Source organism: Ammospiza nelsoni, chromosome 3, assembly GCF_027579445.1.
Source record: "Ammospiza nelsoni isolate bAmmNel1 chromosome 3, bAmmNel1.pri, whole genome shotgun sequence".
In the NCBI taxonomy this organism is placed as follows: Eukaryota; Metazoa; Chordata; class Aves; order Passeriformes; family Passerellidae; genus Ammospiza; species Ammospiza nelsoni.
The window spans coordinates 112017251-112039800 of NC_080635.1; the positions used below are offsets into that span (position 1 = coordinate 112017251).

The following is a 22550-nucleotide window of genomic DNA, read 5'->3' on the forward strand; positions in this document are numbered from 1 at the left end:
GGTCCCTCAAAAAAATGTCAAGTATGGATTTATTTCTGCTTTTAGAAAAATGTAAGTCTCCTATCTGCTGGCAATAAATAATTTATTGCCAAAAGTTGAGTGTTATTTCCCAAAAAGGGGACACCCAACTCCAATGCCACATTATTTTCAGTGTTGTTTTCTCATCAACATCCAAAACACCAGTGCAAACCTGCCTTGAGATCTGCTCTCCTTTCCCATCTGCATTTGGCTGATATTCTTCCTATTTCTTTGGTTGGGTTTTGGGGGTTTTCCCCAGTTTCCTTGGGATTTGGGTCCAGAACATCTATCTCAAGGGACTTCCTTAGAATCACAGAATGATTTAGGTAGGAAGAGACTTTAAAGCCCATCTCATTCCAGCCTCCTGCCATGGGCAGGAACACTTTGAAATATTCCAGCTTGCTCCAAGCCCCATCCAAACTTTCATTGGTCGAAGTTTCCATAAGTCCCCTTCTGCTTCCGTGGCAATAACATTTGTGAGACTTTCCCCTCTCAGCTGCAGGCAAAGGTGATCCTTGTGAAGGTTCATAAACAGGAATCATTGGTGTTGGAATCGGGGAAGGGACAGACTTTGTTCCCAGGGGACACCGAGACTCCAGCAATGGGCGGCTCTCCCTAATCACAGCCCCTATCAGATGGGTGTGTCCCCTCAGGGCACCACCCAGTGCTGAGTCAGATGACACCCGCCAAGTGCAACCTCATTAAAAATATTCCTGCATCCTGGAGAGCTCCTTGACCTCGAGAGATATCACCTGGAGGAGAGATATCCTCACCTGCCTCAAAGAATGCTTTGGGATGGCACAGGAGGTGTCTTGAGCACTGCTGGAAGTTGATTTAGAGGTGATGATATGGGATTGGTGCGTGTCATTTATTGAACAAGGGTGTTTGAGCCCTAAGGAAGTGGGAAACAAGGGACTCGATTTCTTTCTGGAAGAAATTATATTTTTATAATTGTTATTTTGTATATATACAATTATACATATATTCACAGCATCAGTGAACTCCAGGACGAAGTTGCCAAGGGGAGCTTTCTGAGCTGTCCTTCTGGCCACACGTCCCCCCTGCTCTGTAGAATCCTGAAGATCTACAAAATAATGAGAAAGGGTCACCTGAAGACCTGCAGCTTGTGCAGTTTCATGTGGGTGGGTGTTCAGGACCCAGGAAACCAAAATGTTCCCAGGGCTCAGAGCCCACAGGAGCTGGGATCTCCAATCAGGCTGAGGTAAATTGGGCATGGAGGTCACTGGGCTTCAAATGCACTAATTGTTTAATTTGTCACTGTTATTAATAATGGGGATTAAGGAGACTCCCCAGGAAAAAGCAGCAAAGTGTTTCCTTGGCTTCTGGCTCGGGGCTGGAGCTCTAAATCCTGGTATTATGAGATCCCCTGACACTTATTCCTTGTACTTTGCAGCCGGGAAAGGAAACGTTTATTCAGGCAGCAAATGGCCCGAGCGGCTCCCGGAGGGCCCTGAACAATGAGGGGGGAAGGAAAGGCTCCCCCAGTCACACTCAGGGCAATAATTTCCGTTCTGTGGCACAGGAGCCGCTGCCTGATAATGGAGATTTATGGGTCCATCCGGTGACCTCTGGAATGGCCTTTCTGCTGGAAAGATTTACTCCCCCTCCCAAAGCCAGGTACAGCCAGCACTGGGACAGGGTTGAGGGAAGGATTTGCTGATCAGGCTGAGAAGGAGCCTCATGTGTGCTGAGTGGCCTCATCTTCCTCTTTGAATGTTCAGCTTCCCCACGTGCCTTTGCCAAGCCCTTATCTTTTGTCTTGGGATCATTCAGTCCTTTTTATGGGCTGGGTCCCTGGTGTTGGCTAATCCTGATGGCCTTCTACTTAATTCTTCATAAAACCCTGCCTTTAGTCAATGAAGGAGCTTCTCACATGAAAGCAAATCATGAAATCTCACTGAATGACCAGTGGAGAGAATGGATTGTGTCCCATCCCTATCCTGGTCATCAACTTGCTGTGTAAATTGAGATTTTTTTCCCCTCACATCTACTGTTTATGAGCACTGCAAGGTCCCCAGGGCAGGAAATGTCATTTGTGTGTTGCACAACAGGCTGCTAATCTTGGGTGAGGCCTTGAGTATGCTCATGTCAGAAATACTTTCCACAATGGGATATCCAGTCCCCAGGGAGCCAGGAGTGACTCCTGAGTGGGACACAGGGGTCTGGTAGGGAAAAAAAGAATTCTTGGATGTGGCCCTTCTTGACACTTGGTCGTTGGGAGGGATCCTTCACATCCAGATCAGCCTGTATGGACAATGCTGAGGTCATCAAAAAAGCAAATTGGAGCTGGTCCTGCCAGCCCACACCTCCAACACCTCTGGCTCACCAGAAGTCTGCGGAATTTTGCCTTCCAAAACAGGAGAACCAGATATCCACGTGCAACTCAACCCAAGGCTTGAGCCTGGAGCGTGGCTTGAAGTGACCTCTTTCCTACCATCTCTGCAAACCCCAACTCTGCCAGCCTGGCACTACATCCATTCCTGAGTCCAGACCTTTGGGCTTTCTATAGGAACCCATCCCTGGAAGTGGTCCAGGCCAGGCTGGGTGGGGCTTGGAGCAACCTGGGACAGTGGAAGGTGCCCCTGCCCATGGCAGGGGGTGGGACTGGATGAGCTTTAATGTCCCTTCCAACCCAAACCATTCTGTGATTCTGTGATTAGATCTCTTTGCACAGGGGAGATCATCTTGAATGCATAAACCTGATGGATCAGGAACCTAAGGAATAATAACAGAAAAAGGAAGGGTTTTGAATCCTTCAGTTCAGAGCCAGCATCCAATTTATGAATTTCTCTTCCCAAATTATCCTGTGGAAAGGGACAAAGAGCCCTCCCTACCCTGGTTTGGATCAGACCCTCCTGCATGAGAAACAACGAGGTTGTCTTCTGCTTCCCTCCAACCCCTTCCTGCTTTCACCCTCTCTGGACGGAAAGAGACTTCCATTAATATAGCACTGGAGTTTTGTTTACAGCTGCAGAGATATTTGATATCAACAGTTCCCCCTGCAGAAGTGTCTCCTCAACCCAATGAAGCAACTCAGCAAAGAAGGAACTGTCCTTCAAACACAGCCAGGCCACTTAGAGGCTCTAAACACAGCCTGAGAGCAGTTTTCCCAGCAGAGAAGCAGTTTCCTAAAACAATTTGTTATGATAAGAGGTGAGAGCCACGATCCTGTGTATACACAAACCCCAAATGGACTCTCGGGGGCACTCGCAGCTGAGGCAAAGGACATGGACACCCTGGAATCCCACCCAGGACACCCTCACCTTCTGCTTCAAGGGACAGCCACAACAGCATGCCAGGAGATACAGGATTTACCATTCCCAGCCACTCTGTCCCAAATCCCAAAATTGTTCCCATTAAAAAGTGGCAGTTTGGAAATCCTTCCAGCCTTTTGGGGTCCTTTAAACCAGCTCTTTGCTGCAGCTAGAGGAGCTGAAAGTCACATCTTCTTTTTCTTTGGGATGGGTTGAGGTGTTTCCATGAATTGCATGATTCCAGAAGTGGAAGTTTCAAGGGGAAAAACCCACCAAAAAGTTTCTGGTCAGATCACATCCCAGCTAAAATGGCTGGTTGGTCCAGGACTGGGGCGGAGAAGTAGAAAAAAAGAGAAGAAACAAAAGGGGAATGGCCAGGGAGTGACAGGGCAAATTTTAAATGCCCAAATTTATGCATGGGGGAGCTCTGTAGCCAAAGGAAAGCTGTCATTGAGCCTTTTCTTTGTCCATGGGGACGTCACCACCTTGGCACACAGGCTGGGATCAGAAAGTGAGGATGGAGCTGATGGTGCCAAGGGTGTTGCTGTAAAAACAGGTTTTGCTCATTGGTTTTTCCCCTTCTGCTCTCTCTTCTCTTCCTGTTGTCTCTCAGACAGAATTTGGGGAAAATTCACCCAGGGCTTTAGAGATCTAAACACAGGGAGAGCAGGACAGTGCCTGTCTGAGCAGTGCCCATCTCTGGTCTGGGGGCTGTGGGAATGTGGCTCCCTGCTCTCCCCTCATCTGGGTTAACAGAAGGCATCACCCATGTGATTGAGGATCTGCAGGAAATGGGGAACCAGGTAAATTCCCCACACTTAGCCAGAAACATGCTTTCTAGCAAAAAGCATCATTGTGCAGCCTCACAGAAATGGCTTGGTGCCATCCCAGAAACTTTTAGGGTTTATCTGCCACATCTGTGGTGGAGAAAATGGTAACTGTGTACCCAGTTAGCTGCCTAGGCCAAACACTTTTCCCTCTGAAAACATAAAGACCCTACTTATTACTGAGGAAACATTCACCCTGCAGTCTGGCTTTCCAGAAGGCAAAGAAATCTGCTTTTTTCCCCGGCTTCGCGAAACACCACGGCGAGACATTTCCCGTGCAACCCTTCCCAGGCCAAATGTTTCACGTCAAGGCAAAGGGAACATTGCATCCCTCCCCTGCAGCACTCCCTGCTCTGCCTGCAGCAAGCCAAGGTCTGTGGCACACACCATTGCCAGCAGCCAGGAATACTCCTTTTCCTTCATGGATATGTTTTCTGCGCTTTGAAGGACGGTGGAGGTGGAAGCAGCCAAAGGACCAGCTGAGATCATGTGCAGGAGGGCCACGATGGGAGGGTTGGGCAAATTCTGGGCCTGGCTTGGAGCTGAGTCTTGGCTCTGCATTAGGATGCCCTTGAGCAAGGCTTTTCATCTCGTGGTGACGCTGTCCTTTCCCCGTGACAAGGAGTGACACTGGAGGGGGGCAGAGGACAGCTTTCAAAAGCTGGAGAAAATAAATGGATGGAAGAAGGGTGGGTGGAAACAAGCTGGATTCCTCTAAATCAGATCTAAACACTACTTTGGGAAGGGGCAGGAGCTGGGGGCATGGCCAACCTAGTTGCTTGGAAAAGCACTGACAGCTCTTCAGCACACAAAAACCGCCAGAGCCCAAACCATCCAGCCTCATGGTTATCAGAGAGTAGAGAGACAGTCCACACACACACTGAAGAACCATGTCCCACATCCCAAAGGTGCACAGCCTGCTCTGAAGGAGACTGGAATGCAGACATCCCTGAGGGTCTTTTGGTGGGAGCCTCTTGGCCACCTTTTAGAGACCAACCTGGTGTCCAACAGCAGCTTCTGCTGACTGTCAAGTTGTGCCTGAGTGAACTCCCACCCACCAAGGTGACCTCCCCTTCCTTACTCCTCCTTGCAGTTCTTACACTTGTAAATATCCGAGGCTCCTCTGATAAACAGAAGATTCCTCCGCTTATCGACTGTCCAAATATTTTTTAACAAATCTCAGATTAGCATGGAGAGCCCAGGGAATGGGGAAGATGGGGTCAGCCTCAGCCTGGAGTCTGCTTGGCAGGAGGCACCTGGAAATGGTCTTTCTCTCTTTTGACAAAGTGCCACAGCCTTGCCCTCCTTGAAATCTGGCCCATCTCCAAGTGGATGTGCCCATTAAGACTCTTCTTTGATGGCCTCAGGGAAGGGACAGTGGGGAAAAAATTAAGAGGATCAGAAAAACTTGGGATTTGCAGTGCCATGATCCCTCCTGGGCAGCTGTCTCTGAGTTGGGATCATGTGCAGCCATTCTTGGTGTCCCCACAGGGGACCACAAGCAGGTGTGCTGTGGAGTCCTGCCAGTCTGCTGCTCCGTGGCTGAGCCCTGGGAATTGGCCTTATGGCTGCAGGGTAACCAGTGAGCCAGGGCCAGCCACTGGGGAGGTTTGGAAGCCTGACCCTAAGCCCAGCCAGCAGAGTCTGGCCATGCTCAGATGTTCTGAGACACCAATCACACCCAAACTTCCTCCCAGGAGCTGCACCAGGAGAGGCTGGACTCAGGCTGAGATGGTCTGTGCTTGGTCCATGCCAGGAGCTAACAATTACCACAGAATCACAGAATGTCCTGAGCTAGAAGGGATCCACAGGGAACATTGAGTCCAACCCCTGCCTCTGCACAGGACAACCCCAAGATGATTCTTCACCAGTGACTGAAGATTATGGTCTGTTGGGTTTTCAGTAGAAGATGAGGGAATGTCCATCCTTGGGCATTCCAAAGCCTCATCCACATGCCCTCAGCCACTGCTGAGTTGGTTGTCCTGCTCAGGATCTTAAAAAGAGCATTTCTACAGTCCTACACCTCCAGAAACCCCAAGTTTGTGATGTTTGGGTTTTTGTTTTTTTTTTTTTTCCCAGATCAGAAGCATAGACATTTATCTAAAGCAAACAGGCAAAATCTTTCTTGTAGAAATACAATGATACAATTGTATTATTGTTATTATATTTCTGGGCATGTGGTACACATATATATAAACATATATATTTGTATATTTACATATAACATGTCCTAGAATAACAGAATGGTTTGGGTTGGAAAGGATCTTAAACATAATTTGGTTCCAGACCCTCTTCCATAGGCAGGGATGCCTGGGATGTCCTTGAGAATGCCACTGAAGCAAGTTAGGAATCATCTCCAATCAATTCTTTCTGGTTTTGCTATTAAAATTATTATTATTCTGTGACCATGTAGAACTTAGCTATATAGAATAGTGTGCGAATATATATTTATATATATGTGCACAAATGCACACATGTATATTTAAAAAAGCCCCTAATTTTATATGTGTAAAACACACATGATATATTAAAACACCTCACTTTATAAATAAAAAACACATCTATACCATGTGCAGGAATATATGGAATATGTAGGACTGCTCCACATACCCAATCTCTCCCTGAGCACAACAGCACCGACCAATGCTGACACATCCAAACTCCAAACCCCTGTCCCAGTTTTGTTCTAATTTCACTGATTTAGACACAGGTTCTGCCTCCAGTTCAGAGCTGTTCCACTGACAAATCCCACTCAGAGGAGCTGCACCAGCACAAGCCAGGCCAGATCCCGGCCTCCCAGCGGGACTCCAGCCAGGGACAAACAAAAAGGTGTTTACTAGGGCTCATCACGTTAGAGGGGACAGTGAGTTTGTCTAACCCCTGGCCCTTCTCTTTTCCTCTTTTATTAGTTATTCTGGATGTTAAGTCAACTCAGCCCCCGAGCGGGGAGGGAGGAGGGGATGATAAAGCATCTGCAGAGGTCACTTCGCAGCCCAGGCCAATAAAACGGCAGGTACCGAACTTATCAGGGCCACATATAACTTGCAGTTTTTCTAACTCAATTGATTGGACTTTTTATCTAAAATAACAGGCATTATAAGATAGGCGAAAGTCGAGATAAGGAGGAAAATTGAGTAGCCTCGAATCAAGATCAGCCTGGGGACAGGTTCAAACTCCCACACCTGCCCCAGAGGAATCAATGAAAGTTTCTTGGCGCCGTCCGCTCGTTTTGAAATGCTGCTGGAGTTGGGTGAACTTTGAGACCGCGGCGTTTATTCTGTGATTATAATTAACCTGCTCACCCGTTGTTATTGATTTGTGTGGAGGGAGGTGCCAGAACCTGACTGGGATGTGGGTTTGGGAAGAGAGCAGGCAAGAGTGAGACCCTTCCCTGGCTTGAGGCAAAGGGAACAGGGTGAAATCCCCCTCCTGCTTGTGGTCCTACTTATTCTGGGAAATGAAAAGACCCTCAAGCCCAGGTCTTCATGTCCAGAGGGGCAGGATAAATTACAGCATCACTCATCTGTCCCAGGAAAATAATGAAGGACTGAAACATGGGAAAAGTCATACTCAGCATCCAGAGCATCATCCCAACCCAGAGGAGCGTGAGGAAGAGACATCCCACCCCCAAACCAGCTGCCCCTCTCGTGCTCCACACCACCCAAGCATGTCCCAACCCAGAGTCCTTCCCAGCAGCCAGCCCCCCAGGCAGGCAGCCCCTGGGGCCAGCACTCCCTTCCCAAAATAATCTCAGACATCTGGGACCACACGTCATTTGGAGGAGTCCTGATGTCTGGGGCTCAGGGCCTCACTGATTTTTTTTTTTTTTTACAGCTCCAGCACTGTGAGCCCTGGATGTTGAATAATAGTGGCTCCCTGGCTTGCAAATCCAAGAGTCTGGCTTGGAAAGTCATTGGAGTTTGAATAATAAATATTAGATTGGGTTTTCTTTTTTGTTTTTTTTTGCCTCGTCTAGGATTTCAGCATGAAGGAATCAGGGTTTTCCAGCCTCTCCCTTGCCCAGGAAAGCTTTTCTTTCCCTTTCTGAAAGAGCAGAGCCTAACATATGATAACAGGACTCTGGGAGCCAGAGCTTGTAGGAAAATTGAGGTGCACCATAGCACAAGGGCTGGCAACAGCCAGGGGTGCGCAGCTGGGAATCCAGCAAGAGGGAGATGTCTCCTGAACTGTCTGGAGGTGTTTGCAGAGCCAAAGGAGGCCCTCGAGGTCAGAGGACAGCCTGGAATTTGCTTAAATATTATGAACACAGGGAGCTCCATGTGGAAAAACCAGGAAGAATTGGCAAAACCTTGCTTGGAGGGACTGGCGTGGCCTCATTCTCCCTCCCTGCTTCAGCTCTGCCCCCAAATTTGGGTTTTAACCTTTTGGGAGAGTCTGATGGCAGTGAGAACTCAGCCCCATCACAGCTCCCTGTAAATGCACCGTGCTGGAAGCATTGTCCAGCAGCAAAGGGCTGAGCTCTGGGAAGGAGAACAGGAGCAGCGAGCAGCGTCCCACCACAGGACCTCTCCTGAAATGCTCCCCCAGCAGACACCAACTTAATTCCCAGGGATTAGGAGGAAGCATTTCCAGGCAGCAATTTTGTCATCCCAGATTCAGAAGCAATCCAGTACCAGTGCCTGGTGGAGAAGGGAGATCAGTGCTGCGGGATCCCTCATCCGGCTGCCCTCGCCCCACCTCTGCTGGAAAAATTATTAATTTTTGGCTTTCCAGGAGTTATTTCTTTTCCTCTTTCGCAAACAAAATTAATTTCTGAGTCCCTCCCAAGTCTGGTGTGAGTGGTTTGAGCCCAGCTGGCTCTGATAAGGGTCTCACAAGCTTTAGGGGTGACTAAAAATAATTAAAAAAACATCCTGAATTCCTTCATGCTGCAGTGTATAAATGAAGTCGCCACTTCTCAGGAAAAAAAGGAAGGTCCCACTGGATTTTGGGGTTTCACCTCCCTGAGAACACATGCAAATTCCCATGTAATTTGCAGTGGGCTGAGTTTCTTCCCTATAGAATCTATTTGCATGGGCCTGATCCTGCACCAGCTCCCAGTGAAATGCCCTGTGCTTTAATTCAGGGATGGCTTCAGCTCTGAGCAAGGAATGTGGGTAATTTTGAGGTTGTTTTTTTATTTTGTCACTGTTTTTTCTGGTTTTTTAGGGGATGGCTGATCTTAAAACCTGAGCAGGTTTGGCCTTAAAAAGACAGAGAAAGCAAAAAGAGATTGGAAATACCCAACTTGCTCCCCCCAAACAAAGACTTCATTCTACAATTAGGTATCCACCTCATTAAGCAAAAAAACCCCTCTGTGCCAGGAAATAATTGAGAAAAAAATTAATCACTGGGCACTTCTTGGAAAAGAAAAAATTATTTTCACTTCCAGTTGACGCTGCCCCAAATTTGGCTTTAAAACCCAGGTCTTGCCAAAACCCCAAAGCTGAAACATTTCAGCGCTGACGACGGGGTCAGATCTGCATCCAGCTTGGAAAATCTCTGCCTGGCTCTTCTTTTGGAGCACACCCAGCGCCCGCCAGTTCTTTTTTTGGGGGATGAGAAAATCCAGCCCGAGCTTATCATATTGAAAAAGAAATCGCCGCTGAACGCCGCGAGCGTTTAGAAAGGTGCAAGAGCACGGGGAATGCTGCAAACTCAACGCACCCTATAGCAAGGAGCTCCTGGAAAAAAGGATAATAAAGGGGAAAAAAGGGAAAAAAATGGAAAAAACTCTGATATTTTGGAGTAGGTTTGAAAACATGGGCGTTTTCAAAAGAGCCTTTAATGCCCCTCGTGCCAACGGTGCTGGAGTTATTTTTGAGCGCTGTCATGCAAGTGCAAGCACCCGTGTGTGGGAAGACCTCAGTGCTCAGGCCTGGCAGATAATTGGGTTTAATTTGTCATTACAGATGTATTTACAGCTCAGGCCCGGTCACCGTGACCGATGATGTGGGGAAGCCTTGGAAAGGCAGGAGAAGTTTTCATATTTTGCCGTAATGTGGGATGTGATCGCAGACAGCTGCAAGAGTTCCGGGCCATGAAGGAGAAAGACCAGTTTTTCTTAAAATGAAAAAAAATCCTCAATCCAACCTTATAATGAAATTTGCTTCTATAATTTGGGTTAATTTGGGAGGTCAGAGCAAATTCTCACCTATTTCCCTGGTTATTTAAGCAGCGTTTCACACTCGCACACCAAAGGCGAATTTACACCTTCCTGCCAGACGGCAGCGCGGATTCTGACCCGCCGGCAAGGTGAATATTTGGCATTTCCAGATATTCCCATCTCCCTTTTTGCAATCTCACAGGCATAATTACACACATTCCCCACTCCAAAGGAACTCAGACCTGTAACAACCCAACCTGGCCATTACAATGGAAGGGTTTTGGCAGCGTAATCGCATTTTTCGGGATCCCACGTCCCCAAAACGTGTGGCTGGTGCAGCAAAAGTCTGCATTTCTGCTTTTTCCTCCCAGTATCAGCAAAACTTTCTTTCCTAAGCCTATGGACTGAGCTCTTGAGGTAGATTCCCACCTGGTTTTGAGCCCCAAAGGGGAAGCAGACTCTTTGTGAAGTTTTTTACAGTTCGGTTGCAAAATCCTTGAAGAACTCAAGATTTCAGCTTCCTTTGCCCCGTGAATCCCCAGGAGTGTCTACGAGCAGGGGGAGATCCCCGAAAATCCCATTTCTGCATCTCATTTTCAATAAGGAAATTGCAGAGAGGGAAGGACACACCAGACTGGTGTGCAGACTTGGGAATAAAACCTCTCAAAGTTGATATATTTGCATTCCTTTTCTTCCATATGCTTGCAAAGCTCTGCAGGGCTCAAGGAGCAAAAGTTCCAGCCCAGAGCCCCACACAAATGAGAAGCAAAATTTCTGAAGGTTTTGGGATAACATAATCAACTTTTAAAAATTGAATTTTCTTTAAAATTTCACCTTTGCTTTAATATCCTCCCTCAGAAACAACAGGCTACCAACCTTCAGGCACATAAAAAGCCACTTTTTCACCCAGTTTGGAATTTTATTTGATATTTGGTGCTTTGTCAGTGGTTTTTTCCACACATCTTTAAGTTTTCAGAGGGAAATGTTTTGCCCTTTCAAAATACCCCTCTGTATTTGGCAGAACCAGTTTTGGGGAGCCCCTTTCTGCCGGCCAAGCCAAGGGTTTCCCATCATCAGAAGAGCACAGAGGTGTCAGGATTGGGCCTGGTTTCCTTTGGAATACTTTGCCTAATACACCCTCATCTGTTTCCAAGAATTTCACCTCTTTCCCTTAAAATTTATGGCAAAAAAAAAAATGTAGAGAGAAAAATATAAGTTGTCTCTTAAAAAAAAATATTGCTGTTATTGTTACAGGGATAAAGAAATGCACATGGATGGGTGAAAAATAATTAATCCTGGTTTAATAAAGTCTTAGATTAAGCACCACCATCCACTGCCTTAAGTTTTACTGCTCTACAAAAATTTGTGAGCTTTTATATTATATACTACCCCATGGCTGTTCTGTGCAAAATAAGCTGCACTTGGTAATATAGTGCAATTTTAAGTAAATAATTGAATTATTAATAGGGGTGTCAAAGTGCCCGTGATGGTGTTATTTTTATTATTATCACTGATTTATTTGAAATTTAAATTCTACTGCTTGAAGGGCTTGGAGGGGGGAATAAACATTTGTATGCTCAAGCTTGATCTTGCTCAGAGATTAGAAACCCTCATTCTGTGGGTTTCATCCCAAATCCCAGACTGACGGGTGACAATTGAATTAGGACGGAGAGCAGAAGGTGGATTCAGACCCGGACGGGGGGGGAACAAAGCCCTGGGCGAACCTTCCCCGCCGGCGGGGCTGGGGTGAGAAATGCGGCCGCTTGCGAAACGGGGGATGTAGGAAAGGCAGACACGTCCAACAGCCCCGTCCCGATGTCCTACAACCGCATCCCGATATACTCCAGCCCCATCCCGATATCCTACAGCCCCATCCCGATATCCTACAGCCCTTCCCGATATCCTACAGCCCCTTCCCGATATCCTACAGCCCCATCCCGATGTCCTACAGCCCTTCCCGATATCCTACAGCCCCATCCCGATATCCTACAGCCCCTTCCCGATATCCTACAGCCCCATCCCGATATCCTACAGCCCCTTCTCGATGTCCTGCAGCCCCATCCCGATGTCCTACAACCCCTTCCCGATATCCTACAGCCTCTTCCCGGTGTCCTACAGCCCCTTCTCGATGTCCTGCAGCCCCATCCCGATGTCCTACAGCCCCTTCCCGCTGTCCCACATATTTTTCTGCCATCCTACACTCACATCCCTCTGTCCTATGGCCCGATCCCAGCATCCTAAGGTCCCATCCCTCCAGGATCAGAGACAGAACGATGCTGGGACTCCCCTCTCATCCCCTGCCACCCCACAGGGACCAGCCACCTTGTCCCTGGGTGCGTTGGGAAGGTCAGGGGCTGCTTGTAGGGGCAGAGGGTTGTAACAAATGCCAATGAATCACTGGAAATGTCAGCGCCGGGATGCGACAGGGCCGATCTCTTAGCATCCCTGTGGGAAAGCTTAAGATCTGGTTCCCAATCTCTCCCCCACCAGCAGCAGAAAGGACATTTTCCAAGCCAGTGTCTGCTCCAGGCTTTGATCTTCCCAGATGCTGCTGCTGTGTTCCAGCAGCGCCTGTTTGAGGAGCCCTGACTTCGATTTGGCCAAAAAAAAAAAAAAAAAACAACAAAAAAAAAAACCCAAAAAGCACCCACCAGGAATGCCCGCAACTCCGATTTACCGCCAACCACAGCAATTCCTCCGCGGTGCCACAGCGAAAGTAAAATCCCCGCTGTGAGCAAAATGAAATTTGGGATCGGCGCATCCTTCCCCAGGCTCGAAAGATCCAGGGGCAGCGAGGAGCTGCGGGATGGATGCGCTCGGAGCCCCGTGCCGCCCTCCATCCCCGCTCCCTTCCGCCCGGGGAAGGGGCAAGAGCCAAAATGCCCATCTAGGGTAATTTTGGGAGCGATTTCAAGAGATTTTTGGTGGTGGCGGGGAAGTCTTTGGAGTGGGGATTCTGCAGCTGGTCCTTTTCATGGCTCATTAAGTCGGGAATTCGCGGTAACTCCATCCCAGGCAATGCCTGGGGCAAGTTCACTGCCTCGACCACAGGGTCTGATCCTGCTCTTCAGGGTAATGAAATCAGTCACCAAACTTACCCTGAAAAGTCCAAATTTGGCATTTTGAACTCATACCAGGGAAAGTTTTCCAAACGGGCCCGTGCGTTTTACCCATCCTTCCCAGTGCTTCATACCACGGTTTAACCCAAGCAAAAATTCCTCAATTTAGCGATAAACACGAAGGTTTGTATTTCTTTTAGTGCTATTTTCTTCAAATATATTTTCACTAATCTTCTTTTCCCTATGTGTTGCTTTATTATTACAGGGATATGTTTATATAAAACAGGGAGGAAAACGTCATGCCTAATTATATAGACAGGGAATTCCTGTCTGCATATTCAGCTATAGCTCCCTACACTTGATCTTTATTTTTAAAAAATCGTAATAATTAAAACTTTAATGACCTCCAGAGGTGGTTTGCATTTAGCGCTATTCGAAGGTGATGGTTATTTCCCTGGAAAAGAAAATGAGAGCGCTGAAAATATTTATATTTCACACATTTAAAAGGATTGCGTTTCCACCTTGAGATTCCTCGCTGTGCAGAGAATAAAATTACTTTTAGCCCTAAGAAAAGGCAAAGAAGGAGTCAACTCCACCGTTCCAGGGATTTCTCAGGTGCTGACCAGGCTCGGATGTGGAATTAACGTGGGTCTGTGATGGGAATAATCCACAGCGATGTCCCCTCCACTACATCTTTCAGTGCCTTCAGTTTTCCAGGGTTTTTTACCCTTAAAATCATGAAAATAAAACCCTTTCCCAGCTCAGAACCCCACAGCCAGCCTCTACATGCTTTACTCAACCCCCTCGATGCCCAAAGCATCGCTCGGCTTCAGGGAGGGACCCGGCAGCGGCCGCGTCCCGACTCAGGGAGGGAGAAGCGGGAACGGGGCAGGGCTGGACCTAAAACTCCTTCCCGGAGGAGCTGCCTGCCAAAAATCCGTTTAAAACTCACCAGCTCTCAGGCAGTTCATTTTATTTTATTTTTTTTTTAACCAAAACCCAAGCTCTTTTGCTTTAAAATTCGAACGCTTTTCCATATCCAAGGCAGAGGCGTAATTAGCCCATGCTAATGAACCCCGCGGATTCGGCCGCGCTGCCGAGAATCCGGCACCCGAGTCAAGACCTGGCCGTGGAGTCTCGGCTTTTTCCTTTTCATTAAAAACCATCCACTGCACTGGCTCAACTCATCCGTTCTTCCCAGTGCTATTTAAAAACATATTTTTTTTTTTGCCACCAAAATGCAGCAAAACCCACCACACTCAAAACCCCCAAATCCCCTTGCGCTTTTAAAGCTGATGGGTGTTTCTGCAACTGCAATTCTTCATTTGCATTATTTTGGGTTTAGGGTATTTTTATTATTAAGAGCCCTTCTGAAATCACCGCAAAAAAGGTGATTATTTTCCTCCCCCCAAGGAAGAGATGGCACCATGGTAAAATACAAATATTCATATGTGCTTACTGATATTCAATTAATACTTGATTTTTTAATTAATCCTGATTTTTTCCTCTGCGATCTGCCTTCTCACGGCTTCAAAAAAAAAAAATCGTCTGATTGGCTAAAATTTTATCCTTATTCTGTTCCTCGTTTTGAGAAATTTTCTAGCACCTAAAGAAAAGCACAAGATGTTGGCAAGGCCAAGCCTTCACCGATGCCCAACCTTCCTTCTTTTAACAACTTAAAATAATGCTAAAGACAACGCAAATCCCGATGGAAAAATCGCCCTCCAAAATTCAGGTCAGAGAACACAATCATAAAATAGATCTGCAGACAAATTTGAGGTGTTTTCTTTGTTAACCCCGACCCCAAAGCCGACAGAAATACCTTCATGGAGAGGAGGCGGGAAGGAAAAAAGGGTTTATGAAACCACCATGCAAAGATGTGCCTGCATTTCTTTCTCCTTTTATCCCTCTTCCACCTCACGAAATATAAAAGTAGTATTTTAAGCCATTTGGACCAATTCTTCGTTGTAGGAACCAGAGGAATTTAATGAAATGAAAGGTTCCGAGACTGGACTCGGCACGAGAGATCAGGGTGAGGATTTTTGGGGTAAGGAGACTCTGAAATACCAAGATTTCGTTGTTCAGATGTGCCTGATTTCCCCGAAAAGCACCATTACAAATGTGGATGCATTTCTTTTAATCCTTCTCCATCATCTCTCCCACCTCAGCTCTAAATTTCTCTCTGCTCTCCCTTTTTGTAGCCCGACCTTTCCAAAAGAATTTTTTAAAAGACCAGAACGTAAAACAGCCCGAAGGGAAGATTTGGAATTCATGGACCCAACTTTGCTTTCTCAATGCTCCCAGTTTAACACCTAAAGCCAGCGTAGGAAGGGGCTGCCTACGTGTCCATGGAACATCGTGGGTATAATTCAAATTATCCCCATCAGAGCCCCTAAATCCCCTCTGAGCTACTCGAGGAGCCAGCAGGCCCTCGCTCAAGAGCTCGCCCCATCACTCCTTGCCGCTCCGGGCCTGCCCTAAATTTCGTTTACTTTTTGGAAACTTTGAGGATGTTTTGCAACGGTGATCTTGCAGAATAATTAAGAATAAGGACCCCGATATTTTCCAGCCAGAGAGACCACTCAGACAGCACCAATACTCCGAATTCCTCCCTCCAAAAACCAAAACCTACTCACAGTGGGGTGCGTGCCCCAAAATCTGGGGGGATAACGGGGTGAAACCTCCCCTCCCATCTCCCAGCCCCGTGCTCACCGATGTTGGCGTGGCGGGCGGCCGCGGGCGTCCCTCGGCTCTGCAGGTTGTGCAGCATGGGGCTGTCAAAGGGCGACGAAGTCCAGGTCGTGGCCATGTCGGGGCTCATGTAGGCCGGGTAGGGGCTGGAATAGGAGCTGCCGAAGCCCCTGCCGTACTGCTCCCTCCCGTTAGCAGAAAGGTTCAAGGAGCTGCTGTAAGCCGCCGCCGCTTCCCGGGAAGAGGTGGCCGGGATGGGGGTGCTGGTGGAGAAGGAGAACCGAGGTGACACGGGAGGGTGAGACGATCCAGGGTTGTAAGCGGCGCTTTCTGCTCCGGGTTGAGTCCAGATGGAGTGGTTGGAGTGGACGGGGCTGCCTTGCTGGGAAGAGGCGCTGCTCTGCAGGTAGGGCAGGCTGGGGAGCATGGAGGTGACCCTCGTGGTGGGCACATAGACGGGGGACGCTGCGGCCGCGCTGTGCATGAAGCCACCTGCCCCCTCGTACGCCGGAGGCCCGGGGTTGGCTGCCATGGCTAAGCTCTGGTACATCTCGTGCGGGGCCTCCCCAAAGCCCAGCCGCGATCCAGAGCGATGGGGAGCGCCTGGAAAACCCTCGGCTCCACGTTTTTTTCCCCCGCAGCGGTCCCGCGTGGGCGCGCAAGCCTTCCAGCCAAAACCAAAACACCACCAAGCGATGCGATTTTTTTTTCCTCCTCCGACCCCCCCTCCCCACCTCTCTCTTCCCCACCGCCCACCTTCCCCACCTTCAGCAGCTCCCGCCGCCTCTTGCCGACCCCGAGCAAGAAGTCCGGGTCCCTCCGGAGGGGAAATTTAGCTCCCGCCTGGATTTAGCTGCTCCCAGCGGGCTCCATCCATCACCTCCCGCCCCCCCACCCCCCCGCCCTCCACCATCAGGCTGGGCTGTTTAAAACCCTCGCTCAGTCTCCTCCTCCCTCCCCTCCCGCCCTCCCCTTCCAACACCCCCGGGGGAGCAGGGGGAGATGCTGCCGGGATGCGGGATGCGGGATGCGGCGGCGGCCGGGCCGGGAACCCCCCGGGCGGGGAGATAAGGAGGTTAGAGAAGGGGGGGGGAGGTGAAAGGAAGGGGAACACGGGCGGGAAGGTGAGAGACAGCGATGCTCTCTCCTCTGGCCCGCAGCAAAAACCTTTGTCCCGCAGGTACGATCGGTGCTTTAAGTTGTTAATGGCCCCCGGGGCCGGCGTTTGATCTGGGCGGCGGGAGGGCTGGGGGGTGTGGGGGCTTAAAGTAGGGAAAAGTAGGGGGAAAAGAGGGAAAAGGGGAAGGATGGATCGACCCTGCCACCCCTCGGCTGCCCCACGCGTATCCGCACCCCCTAAAGCCCGGCCAGGAATGACCGAGGGGGCTTAAAGGAGAGGGGGGGACATTATCCACTGCAGCCCCATTAGTGCTGCCCAAAGTGGGGAGCAGACCCCAACTCCCTCTTCCAGGTGTTTTCTATCCCTCTCCCCCGTTTTTCCCGTGTTGGGAACTGGGAGAAGCTGGAAGCACAGTGGGGTGACCCATTGGGGACTGGGGATGCTGTGGGTCTGGGTGGGGAGGAATATCCCAGAGTCGTGGGACAGGGTGGGGGAAAGGGGTGCTTTACCTCTTGTTGGGTTGGTTTCGAATTTTGGGGAAATTTGGGGGAATTTGGAGTGAGTTTGGGCCTTGGGATGCCCTTGGGGCCTTGTGCATGGCTTGCAATGGCAAGACCCCAAAACCCACTTGTGGAAAGGAGTCAGGGTGAAACCCCTTCCCCAAGGAGGGTCCGGGAGGGGGGTGAGATGAGTTGAGATGTGAAATTCTTTACAAATCATGGAGGGAGCATCTTGGACAGGGCTTGGAACAACACAATCTGGTGGAAAGTGTCCCTGCCCAGGGCAGGGGGGTCGTAACTGGATGAGCCTTTAGGTATTTTCCAACCCAAACCATTCAGGAATTGTGGGATTCCATGAAAGCCACCTCACACCGGGAGAAGAGCTGGATGGGGCACGGAGGGGGCGGAATTATGGCCGGAGAGTTGGCTCCTGGGACTGCTTTAGGTTTAACCAACAGATTCCCCCGGCTGAACCCCTCCGCTGGGCTGAATTTAGCAGCAGAGGAGATAACCAGCAGATAAGGGCTGATACCCTGGGAGGACAGCGGGAGACAGGCAGGCGGCCGAGGAAAGGGAGAGGAGCCGGAGGCAGCGCTGGGAAGGGGTAAGGATGGAATCGAGCCGGGAAGAAGGGGCTTTAAGGGAGATTTGTGTCCCCCTGACCACCAGGGAATGGTTGGCGTGTAACCAGCCTAGGATGGAGCTTTCCCACAGGATTCCCTAAGGAGGAGCAAGGATTCACAGGAGGGGAACAAGGAGCGAGTTTACAAACAGTAGTGGTGATAATAAAAAAAAAAAAAAATAAAAAAAAAATTAGCAAAATCGAGTCACTTTTCAAGCCCGAGGAGTCAATAGGAGGAAACTTTCGGGGAGCTCGCCGGGGTCCCGGCGTGACAGCGAGGAAGAGGAGCGAGGTGGGGACAGGGAAGCGCTACCCACCTTCAGTGCTGGGGGGGCACAGGGGTGGAGGGGGCGAGGCCGTGGGGCAGGAACCCCCTCCCCTGGCTGTGGGGCAGGCAGAGGGCTCAGAGATGCCCGGCTCCTGTTTCTGTGGGGGGACTGGGGGCAGCGCTGCCCCCCTGCAGGCTCCCCAGTATGGCCAGGCTGCCCAGTGCCACTCGCTGACTGGTTTTCCCACGTCACGTGGAAGTGGGCGGCGATGGGAGGGAGCGGGGGGTGAAGGGGGTGGCCGGTATCTGTTGCACCATCAGCCGGGCGCCAGGTTTCGTGGCTGCGGAGGAGAGGGGGGGAAAAAAACAATAAAAAAGGAATAAAATGAAATAATAAAATCAAACCAGCCCTATGGGCATGGCCCCATCAGCTGGGCAGCCTCGCGTCCCCAGGGATGCCCGTGCCTGATTGCCAGAAAAAATTGGGGATTTTCTGAGGGGTACAGACACCCCACACCTCCCCAATCCCGCTGGAGTCAATCCGCTTTCATTGGCGATATTGCTCAAAGGAGATTTTTCGGTGCTTCCGCCCCAAATCGCGATCCCAAATTGTAGAGTGAGGAGGTGCCAGCTGCTCTCCTCTCTGTCCCAGCCAGTTTTGGGGTGCTCCCCCCCAAACAGGGCACCCCTTTCCTGTCCCTCCATGCTCTGGTGGGTTTAAGGTTAATGATGAAGAGCAGCGGGGATGCTGCACCCCTCAGCAATTTGGGGTCTCAATCCCACCTGGGGTTCAGCCCCACATCCACAGCCCCCCCTCCCCAGGGGCTCATTTCACTCTGGAGTCTCTCCAGCCATCCCGGCGGTCCCACTGCCCCGTTTCCCGGGAATAATTGTCACAACATTAACATTTCCCACACTTTGGAGCTTCCAGTGGAAATCTGGGGGTCCTACCCTAAGTCTGTGGGGGAAGCGGGGGGGAGATGTCGGTGGATTTTAGTGCTCGGAAATAAAAATATTGAATCAAAATTTCAAATCTCCGTATGAAAGACACGGGGTATGGGGGAAGAGGAGATGGGGAAATCGATTTATTGAAGGGTGAGGAGAGCACTTAGGGGGATGCTCCAGGGTTGGGAATGAAATCCCGGGAATGTGGGATCCCCTCATTCTCTGCCCTCACGTTATTCTGGAATACCCAGGGGGCACAGGGACTCCCCAAAAATGGGAAAACGCAGTTGGAGATAACCCCAAATACCGGGATGAAAATATTTATAGCCCCGTATAGAAATAAAATTATAGGCACAGAAATACATCAGCAACGGTGTCTCTGTGTATATTTGTAATTTCAGCACAAGGGGAAAAATATATAATTAATAAAAGGTGTGTGATTTTATACAGATCGATAGAAAAATTAATTATAAACGGGACTTAATACATGTTGTAATTCACAGGAATGTGTGTTACAGGCAAACATAGATGTACTGTCTTACCGAAATAATTTATTGTTTATAATTTATAACGCCCTATGGTATTGTTTTTGTATATATGTAAATTATTAAATATATTGAAAATAGACATATAACGCATGTAAAACTCTTATGTTTAATAATTCACATATAATATATAAACATGTAAACACGTTATTTGTAAATAAAAATATGTATGGATATAGATATATATAAAAATACGCTTATGAACACTAGCAGGGAAAGAAAAGAGAATTAAATATATTGATATCTCTTTTGCTATCCCTTCTCCGGAGCAGCTGCCTATCCAGATGTGCCAGGTTCGAGACACTCATCTTTCCTTCCTTTGCACAATCCCTTTGGGTTTTCTCTCCCAAAGCAGCGATTTCCTAAAGATTCGTTGAATTCCTACATAAAAGCATCTCTTTCCTTACTAAAAAGAAATATTTTTTTTTTTTTTTTAAAAAGTCACAGAACGCGAAAATTAAATTTAAACAGAATAAACTAGCGCAAGCAGCAAAGCAGAAAAGATTTCAAGGACCCGTTTTGGCTTTGCTGCTTGCGGGAAAAAAGGTACAAAAGCAATTCCCGTGGATTGTTTCGGTGCGTGTGGCCGGATCCAGCCTCTTTCTTTTTTTCGGGGAATTATCGGTCGGCGGAGCCGGGAACCGCGGGAACGCTCATCCCGAAATTCGGAGAGGTGAGGAACTGCACCGAGCCCAGCCTGGCGTGACCCAACAGGATTTAGGACACAATTTCTCCCGGAAAAACCAGATGGGACACGGCAAAGCACAGCGACAAAAAACAAAAACCCCAAAAGCCCAAAGCAAACCCAAAACTTTGTCACTTTGTCCTGCACGCGGTAGAGCGCTTTTTTTTTTTTACCTTGCAATGAACGAAATCTGTGTGAAAATAACACAGGGGAGCAAACTTTGGCCTTGCCTCTCTCCTTTCCAGCCTCCAGATCTGCCCCGGACGGGAAAAAAATCTATATGATGCCAATTTTTTAGGGTTTTTTTTGTTTTGCTTTATTTATTTCCCCGTATCGAACTTAGTTCTGCGGTGGTTTCAGAGTTAAAGCTCCCGGTGTTGATGCATGGGGAAAAAAACCCCAATTTCCTCTCCAAAAAACCAAAAAAAGAAAGAATCACTCAAAAATCCTTTAGAAATTGGAGGGGGGCGGGGGGTTGAGGGCAAGAGGGGAAAAGTGAATTTAATTTTTTTTTCTGGGCTAAAAGTTGAATTTTTAAAACAATCATGAAGAAAAGTGGTTAAAAATAGGGGGGAAAAACAGCTGGGAAATGTGATTTTATCAGAGCAAAAGGGATAAATGGGGGCGGCTGCTGCTTATTGGGCATTTGGGATTATTTGGAGTTTTTATTAGCATTACCTTAATTCTTTTATTTATTTCTCGCTTTGGCTAGATCCGGGAAGGGTCTGGAGGAGGGGGCTGGGGAGAATCTGGGAGTTACAGACTCTGGGAGAGGGATCGGCCACCCCAGGACAGCGGAGAGGGGAAAAATCGGCTCAAAAAAATCCCGGTGCCTACGGCTGGGTGGCATCTGCGGGCGGTATGGATCAGCTATAGGTATCTATCTATAGGTATCTATAGGTATCTATAGGTATCTATCCATAGGTATCTATCTGTGGGTGTCTCTAGGCTGTCCCTGCCTTGTGTTAGAGCAGCCGGTGCCACTGGGAAGGGAAAGGGAGGCAAGGCACGGCTGCACCCCGAATTTTTGGGGCCGAGCAGCAGGACCGGGGTGGTTTGGGAGCGGGGGATGGCCGGGAGTGGGGGACGAGGCTCCCTGCGAGCCAGGAGACGTCTCGGGACGGCATCGCCCCCTCCCGCCCCCTTCCCACCCGTCTGGGGATGGACAGGGGTGTGCTGCCCCTCCAGCCCTCTCCAGATCCAGCAAAAAGGGGGAAATTCCGAGCACAAATCCTCCTGGAGCTGTGCAGGGGGATGGATGGATCCCCCCACCCTCCTGGGAGGCAGATACTGGACCCTCCTCTTGGGAAAGCCTTGGAGTCCCCGCTCTGGGACCCCTCTGCGCCCCCCTGCCCGCAGACACCTCTCAGGACACCCAAAAGCAAGGAAAACCCACGGGACGCTGTGGAGAGCACGGCTGGAAGGACAGAGGGACAGCCCGCACAGAGGGACAGCCCCGCACAGACGGACCCCGCTGTGGCTGCCACCCCCGCCCCGGCTGAACCAAAGCTCCTGTCGCGCCTTCCAGAGACATTTTCCCAAACAAACATCACGTCTGTTTACGGGACGGCAGTGGTCCCAAAATGGCACCAACCCCCGCCTCCTCCTCCCCCATCCCAAAGGCCAGGTGCTGCCCTTCGCAGGGGGGTGGCCGAGCATCATCACGGCTCAGCGGAGCTTCGGGGGAAGTTCTAAATCCTTTCTGACCACCCCTCTACCTTCAATACTATATTATTGCCTTTTCCTATATTTCCCCCCCCCTTTTTTTTACCTCCAGTAGAAATAAGTAATAAGTACAAGTGACTTCCTCAGGGACAAATCCCTGGGATGCAGAGATGCGTGTAGCAGCGATCCGTGCCCTGATGCAGCAGGAGGGGAGAGGCTGAGAA

General features: G+C 49.3%; 1 protein-coding gene across 1 annotated transcript in view; it reads right to left on the reverse strand.

The window, feature by feature from the left end:
• Window positions 1–16594, reverse strand: part of GATA4 (GATA binding protein 4) — a 28112-nt gene extending 11518 nt beyond the window's left edge. Inside the window, exon 1 of the mRNA XM_059469225.1 lies at window positions 15998–16594. Within this exon, the coding sequence (XP_059325208.1) occupies window positions 15998–16526 (529 nt within the window). The 5' untranslated portion in view covers window positions 16527–16594. The remainder of the gene's footprint in view (window positions 1–15997) is intronic.
• Between the last annotated feature and the right edge of the window lie 5956 nt (window positions 16595–22550).